This window comes from Colletotrichum gloeosporioides (genome assembly GCF_011800055.1).
Source record: "Colletotrichum gloeosporioides strain Lc1 chromosome Unknown consensus_66, whole genome shotgun sequence".
Lineage (NCBI taxonomy): Eukaryota > Fungi > Ascomycota > Sordariomycetes > Glomerellales > Glomerellaceae > Colletotrichum > Colletotrichum gloeosporioides.
Window position 1 is genome coordinate 675,769 of NW_025544711.1, and position 7,929 is coordinate 683,697.

Sequence of the window (7,929 nt, forward strand, 5' to 3'; positions counted from 1 at the left end):
AGGTCACGGCAAGCGTCCGCCCAAACGGCGCTCGACACACAGTGAACTGGAATATCCGAGCAGGCCTCTCAGGACCGTCGTACGCAGTGAGTTCGTACGAATTGTCTTCGTCATAGAGATGAACTAGAGTTATCATGCCGCCCGTAGAGTGAGGTTGATTCTTCTCTGCTTACCGAATCTCTTTCGATGCGGTATGTCAGAAAGTTGTCTTCGAGGTGACGTGCAACAGCCTACTTCTTTTTTTGTCTCTAATGGTGTAAGTTTGATGTCTGAATGGAAGTAGGGAGACACACGCCGTATCGTCAGAGGCTTGCACGCAGACATTGGACTTCGCCGAACGGCATTTCTACTCATCGTCTCTACTTGATCCGAGGTATTAGGTAGGATGAATAGGAGACGCCAGCTTCACATATCGGGCTGGAATTGCTTGCAGTGTTGCATAGTCCCGATGCTCCATGCTGCCATCCACGGCTGATACCAAGTTGCCTACATGCTCATTCGAGGCAGGGATGTCGACAACTCCTTCACCGTGACCCTTCGCAAACAGGTTGGGTATGCGCTTGGTTAGCAAATTGAACCCCCCGCTCAATCACCTTTCTCTCTAAGGTACACAAAAAAGGGCTGGAGACATGAGTAGTCTGAGTCGATTAGCAGATGGTGCCAGACATATGGCAACTCACCAGTGAGAGTGAAGGCAGTGATAGACTATTCATCGCTGAAAACATAGTCTTCGCATAATTGACTCAAGAAGAAGAAACCTTTACGGTGCCGAAGTATCACATTGTCAGGTCCGTCCCGCACGCGTCCTGGTCTTGCTCGCAAGATGTCATCGGGAGCTTTGCTTTAGCTGTCTACAATTGCCAGAAAAGAGGCCCGTATTCCAAAAGCTTCATCGGACTCGGCTGTCCATGAATTTGTTCGGATGGGTTCCTTTATGAACAAGATGTTAGTAATCCGTCCCGTTCTCAAGTGAACTACTGGGAAGACAGCGACAGTGACGACAGTTGCCAACCGAAGCGCAGCTTTGTGTATTCGCATCTTCACACAGTTCTGAATACCTGTTTAACATTTCTCCTATGTTTAGACTCCCTGGCGCCTCACAAAGAAGCAGCCAAGACTGATGGGTACAAGTCAAAGCAAAACACACAAAATAACTATAAACGCCCCCATATCCACGCAACACAACCCTCCAGCTAGCCCAGTAAGCCTGCCTGTCACCAAAAACCCATAAACCTACATGTGGCTTGCTCCTCTTCTTGCGGAATCGTTGAAAATCCAAGGCAGGCTGAGCCACAAAGGTAACCAACATACATCGCCCCCATTGCAGCCTGTATAGTTCACCGGTAAAAACCAACGGTTGCACCGAACCCAAACAACCAACCCAACGATAACGTACACGGTATCTGAACCACGACTATCTATCCATCCTAGAGCCCTAACCCTCCATCTACTTTGTCAGCCCGAACCGCCCTCCTGCAAGGGCCGGACGCTGCGGGTAGCATCGCCACATTGACAAACCAACTGAAACCCCAAGGACTAACAAGCGAGGCGAGTTGTCAAAAGTACCTCCAACAGATTGTCAAGGCAAGGGAAACTGAATTCTATGACCAACAGCGCGTAGCCTACCTCAACTCTGCACTCCATCCCCCTCACCCACTCGACCAGTCACCATAGCCGCCCAGAATCTCGATCACAGCGTCTGCGTCGACGGCCCCCAAGCGAGCGACCCAATTGTGGATGGCTACGGTGTGGGGTGGGGTCCCAGGATGGGGCTTGAGTCAACCGCATCAGGAGATCAGACACGTCAATCACGCAAGTCAATGAAGGAGTCTGTTTTTTTTGATCTTGATTCAATATTTTCAATTATGATTTCTTGGTCTCTCGATCCGTGTCTCTCGATCCATAATGTTCGGGCGTTCGGGCCTGCGGTCTCTATCAAAACTTGAGAAAATAACGTTCGGGAACGACCGCGGTCCCTGATGGAGAATAATATCCGTACAAATACAAATACACACAAGCGCACTGCTTTACTGGTGGTTTTTTTTCGCTCACAAAACGCCGCAATCCATATGTATAACTTGGCGCAATTAATTACTCACTCCGCGCCCTTCTTTTCATCCCCTGCTTTTTCGTTCGTAGGCTCCTCTCGTTCCTCCCGAATCGAGTTCTCCCGAGAGACTCCTCTCCTAATGTTGCTGTCCTCGTCGCTTTCCCGGCGGGGTCGGCGATCCGCAGGTGACCAGTTGGCGGCAATGCCGGCGGCGACAATGCCCGCCATGACAGTCGGCGCGCCGAGGGCTGAATTAGAACGGCTACGCGAGCTGCGCGATCTCTTTCGTGAGTCGGGCGTTTGTGCCAGCGAGCCAAAGCTATCCTCTCGCGTGGGAGTGGACGGCGTCTTGATAGAGTTGCTTCGCGAGTGTGACGGGCTACGCGAGCGAGCAAAAGTCTCGCGGGGGTGTTGAACCGCAAACTTGAGGTTGTTCAAGCGACCTCCCTTCATGCGCTTGATGAAGGCCAACTCGTCGCGAACATCGGACAAAGGCGCAGGGTACATCTCGAACTGTTCCTCGTCTGAGACGGTAAGCCCAGGAACGGTGTCCTTGGCACGTCGCTTCAGATAATCGGGAACAAGTCGCTCAACGAAGGAATCGGGTACGAGGCGAATGACGACACCGAAAGGAATGGAAATGACGCCAAGGATGACGGCCATAGCCCATTGGATGCCGCTCTGTCCTTCTCCGGCAATCTGGAAGGCAGCGCCGCCAACGAAGATGATCAAGACCTGACCAGCAATCATGATGGCACTGATCGCGATGAAGAAGTAGTTCTTGGTCATACCCTCAAAAATGTTGAAGTGATTGTCCAGTCGTCGGTTGTTCCACTGGTTGAAGATCTGCATCCAAACGAAGGTGTTGAAAACCATGGTGGCGATCTGGTCATCAGGGATGTGCTCAGGGCCGGGCACGATGGCTTCCTTGCCGTAGAAAAGCATGAACGTGATGGCCAATTGGTAGACCGCCTGTCCAAGAATCATCTTCCACATGGTGGTGGTAATGATGGAGGCGTTGCGCTTCTCGGGCTTCCTGTCCAAGACGCTGTCCTGAGGGGGGTCCGTGGCCAGAGCCAAGGCCGCGAGGGTGTCCATGATGAGGTTGACCCAGAGCAGCTGCACGGCGGTGAGGACCGAAGTGCTGCTGACTGCAGTAACGAAAGTCAGAATCACGGCAGTGATGTTCACAGTAAGCTGGAACTGGAGGAAGCGCTTGACGGCATCGTTGACGGCACGTCCCCACTTCAAAGCCTTGACAATCGAGTTGAAGTTATCATCCATCAGAATAATGGAGGACGCCTCCTTGGCTACTTCAGTACCAGCGATACCCATGGAGAAACCTACGTCAGCTGTCTTCAGCGCAGGCGCATCGTTGGTACCGTCACCAGTAACCGCGACGATGTCGCCCTTGGCCTTGAGGCGCTTGACCAAGACACGCTTATCCTCGGGGCTCGATCGGGCGAGAACGCAGAGGCGAGGGATGATGGCCTCTTGTTCAGACTTGGTCAGGTTGCGGAACTCGGGGCCTTCCATAACGAGTCCGTTGGGCTGCAAAATACCGCACTCCTTGGCAATCGCCTCAGCCGTGAGTTTGTTGTCTCCAGTAACCATGCGAACCATGACGCCAGCCTTCTGGCAAAGTCTGACAGCCTCGGGGACACCCTCGCGAAGAGGATCCTGAATACCAACCATGCCGATGAAGCTCATAGTGCGGAACAGGTCCTCAAATTCAGTCTCGTTCTTGTCTCCATCGATGCGGCGGACGTTGCGCGGGGGCCAAGAATCAAAGTCTCTGTACGCAATACCAATTGTTCGGAGGGATCGAGAGGCGTAGGCGTTGATCAAGGTGTTGACGGTCTGGAAATTGGGCTCGGTCATCTGAATGAGGGTAGCGTCCTGAGAGGGATCGCGGAAGAGCTGAGTGCACTTGGCGAGGACGATCTCAGAGGCACCCTTGACGTAGAGTCTCGCGCGTCCATCAGGAAGTTGAACGACGACACCCATACACTTACGACCAGAGTCGAAGGGAATAAGCTGCAGGATTTTGGCGTTCTCACGTTCCTCCGCAACAGGTCCCATGCCCAAGTAGTCGCGAGCTAACAGAAGCAAAGCAGTCTCCGTCTTGGATCCAACGTACGTCTTCTCACCATCGACTTCACCTTCAAATGCGGTAGAGTTGAGGGAGATAGACTTGAGCAGAATCTCCTTGACCGGGGTGCTGAGCATCTTGGCGAACTCGGCAATCGAGATATCGGAAGAGTCGTCAACAGTGCCGTCGTCTTCACCAGACGAGCGAGAGCCTCCGAAGCGATGGCTGGTGCCAACCGTACCAGAAACGACCTGCATCTTGTTCTGTGTGAGAGTGCCTGTCTTGTCGGAACAGATGGTGTTCGCATTGCCCATAACCTCGCAAGCCTTGAGGTGTCTGACGAGGTTCATGTCCTTGAGCATACGTCTAGTAGCAAAAGACAAAGCGAGGGTGACGGCGAGAGGAAGACCTTCAGGAACGGCGACGACAATGATGGTGACGACGGTGATGACGATGTTGATAAAGTCCTGGCCCTTCTCGGCGGGAGTGACGGAAGCGGGTTGCTTAGGGAGCTTGACCAAGAACTCGATGAACAAAACGATGAAGAGCAGCAGACCGGCGGCACCTCCAAGCTTGGCGATATACTCGGCAATGGTGTTCAGCTTCGATTGCAGCGGGGTGACCTCGGGGTCTTCGTCCAGAGCCATAAGTGTCTTTCCGTAGGATGAATGGATACCAGCAGAGGTAACCATGAAGGTACCGACGCCTTCCATGATTCTGGCACCAGACTGAATAAAAGGGTCCAGCTTCTTGGGTTCCTCGCCGTTCTGGATGGCGTTGAATACGTCTTCGCCATTACGCTTCTTGATGATATCCGATTCTCCCGTAGCCTGAGACTCATCACACTTGACGTTGAAGCCTTCGATAAGAATTCCATCAACTGGGACCAGATCGCCAGGCTCGAGGTGAACGACATCTCCAGCCATGAGAGTGTGGACGGAGATCTCAATGGTCTTTCCTGAGCGAATAACCTTGATGTCGCGGTCCTTCTTCTTCTGGTTCAATTTCGCGAACTGCCTTTCCTTGCTATAATCGTTGAGTGATCCGACGATAACGACGATAGCGATGGCGGCCACGATTGCAACACCCTCGACCCACTCGACCTTGGGCTCATCCGGGGCGTGAGGCAATCCGACTGTTTGGTAAATACCGATAGCGAGCGATACAATGGCGGCGGCGGTAAGAAGCATCAGCACCTTGTCCTGATACGTGATCCACATCAGCTGCAGGAGAGTCTTGCCCTTCTTCTCGGGAATCCGGTTGTCCTTGAAAACACGCTTACGGTCGGCGAAGGCGTCATCGGCGTGCTTATCGTGTTGCCCCGAGTGGTTGGCAGGTGTTGACTCTGATTTGGCCTCTTTGTAATCTCCTGATGAACCGAGGTGGGATGTCGCGTCGCTGAAAGAAACGTATCCGTCGAGATGGACCTCGTCCAAACTCAAACCCGCTTTGCGATCACTGCGCAGTCCCTTTTCGATCCCAGTCAAACCGCCCAGAGCGTAGAAGGCCGAGAGGCTTTTGGGGTTGAACAGCTTATTCAGCTGTCCAGGCGTAAATGCAAACGGGTTGTTTTCGGCCTTGAAATCATCCTCACTGCCCTTGTCCGGCGTCAAGGCGCTGTCATCCTTCATGATTTTGTCGTTTGATACTGGGCTGTTGTTCTTTAATGTCTTTTCTGTTGATTGACTCAAAACAGCGATGGTTTCGCCTTGTGAAGAATTATCGTCGTTGGAGTCGATGGAATTTTGTCGTGACCGCAGGTTGCTGGGCACGGCGAGGAAGGCGCGGTTGTTCCCTCTCAATGTCTCAACAGGACTCGATACATTATGGGGGCTTTGGGGTCTGCTATCTCTGCCGCCGTCAAAAGATGTGTCGGCGCGCAACTTTGGCTTCGTAGGCTTTTCTGAAGGTGCTGCCCATGGAGCGTTCGCGCCTTCGGGGACTGTGGTCGGGCTGACTCCCTCATCTTTGGGCGAAATGGGTGAGTTGGACACCTCTTTCTGCGCATCCTGGGCCATGTCTGGTTCAGGACTGGGGGTGACACCGGTAGCAGAGGTGTCTATCGTAATTGTTGGGCTAGGAAAGAGCAGGCGTCAGTTGTTGATACTTGGCAGGAAGAAGGCATATCGCAAGGCGGCACATCGTCAAGTTAAACATACGCTCTATTTCTCCTTTGCTGAGGTGCGCCTTCCTGAGCGCCCTCCGTGGGGGAGGCGTTGGGGTCCATGGTTCCGGGCAAAGGTCCACGAACACAGCCTCTTTAGCGCAGCGTAGTGTCTGTTGGTGTGAGGCAAAGGTGAGTAGAGGCCGCCAGCGTGGTTGAGCGAATAGGCGAACGCGAGGCTGTGCAGAAGCGAGACAATGGAAAAGGCAGCCGGGCGGCGAAGGAGTGACGATGGGCCGCGAAGAGGGCGGTAGACGTAGGTAGACGCAGACGACGTGAGCGTGGTGGGTGAGGTGAATTAAGCAGCAGCGGCGAGAAGCGCTTCAGCGCGTCGTCGGTGGGCCGATTTCGTAAAGACGAGGGTCGCGGTCGTCAAAGTCGACTCGGCGGTAAACAAGTAGGTAGGCGAAGCAGAGGGGCCAGTGGGATAGAGGGAGGAGGGATGTTCAATATTCGTCGTTGGTGCAGACGTCTCCCTCAGTCGACATGGCGGCAGGCGAGCAGAGCAGGGCAGGCAAAGAAAAAGGGTAAAAAGGGAAAAGGGAAGGTATTGGATAAAAGAGGTTCTCGTTTCTCAGTCAGCGCGGTAAGGCATGCTACCTGGGTAGAGAGTGACGGGAAGGACTGGAGGAGACGGGATTGAAGACACAGCGGTTGCGCTGTGGACTTTTCCAGGTTGTTGCGAGCAAAGCAAAGAAAGAGCATGGAAAGCAAACCAGTGAGGTGAGTGAGCCCAGTCGACTTGGCTTCTGGAGTGCCACCAGCAGACATCAGAGAGTTTGGATCTCCCACATGTGGTGCCAAGAAAGAGGCAGTGCAAAGAAGTACACCTGATTGGCCGGCGACGAGGCCTGGACAGGGGTACGCCAGTGAAGGGGCGCTGCTACCCTGTTTGCGGTTTAGCCTGCCCGGCGTGCTTTCGAGGGGTCCCAGTAGCTTGTCAGGAGGCAAGCCGGGTAGATCCAGGTATCCCACCCAGACATTAATGAGAATGTCGCCTTGAAGGAGGTGGCCAAGCAACATGCCCGCTACCTTCCCGCCTCTTGGTGAAATCGTTGGGTCGTGACTGTGGCACTCGGGTGGTGGTGTGCGGGCTTCCAGACTCTCCCCGTGTGGGGCGACGTCTGATTCACACGGTATTGTACTTTGTGCTCACAAACACAATACACATTTTATTCCATGGTATGTATATATAGTGCACCAATCTGGGAGGGATAGAAATATCTGCTGAAGCGCCCGGACGGCAAAGTGTTTGGGGTAGCATCGCAGGCCGAGCATTCTTTCCTTTCTTCTTTATTCTTAGTGACCGTTTTACTATGAATGGCGTCTAGGTGACCTATGAGGTCCTCCGCAGCTGGTGTGTGGGTTCCCGGCGGCACAGTATCGCCATGGATAATCACAAAGTGCTCTCCTCGCAAGCGTTTGGATTAGAGACAGGGAGGGATTAAGCACCACAGGTCAACCCAAGTTGCCCGTTATTCTTATCAAACACCCAATAACCTGAGCGCTCCACAACCAGTCCACCGCCGGCGCTACCTCCCACCTTGACACTCGCGTTTCTGGGTTTCTGCCCCGTCAACCACTCAGCTGGTGCTGTCTGTATGGCCTGTCAATGTCGCGTTG

The 7,929-nt window shown here is 53.5% G+C and overlaps 1 protein-coding gene across 1 annotated transcript; it reads right to left on the bottom strand.

The window, feature by feature from the left end:
- Nucleotides 1-2,095: 2,095 nt before the first annotated feature.
- GCG54_00014832 (Calcium-transporting ATPase 2) lies at nt 2,096-6,369 on the bottom strand (the record flags this gene model as incomplete). Its single annotated transcript, XM_045414653.1, has 2 exons — nt 2,096-6,218; nt 6,302-6,369. 2 exons carry the CDS (start codon nt 6,367-6,369, stop codon nt 2,096-2,098), a joined length of 4,191 nt encoding a protein of 1,396 aa, XP_045260775.1.
- Nucleotides 6,370-7,929: the final 1,560 nt, after the last annotated feature.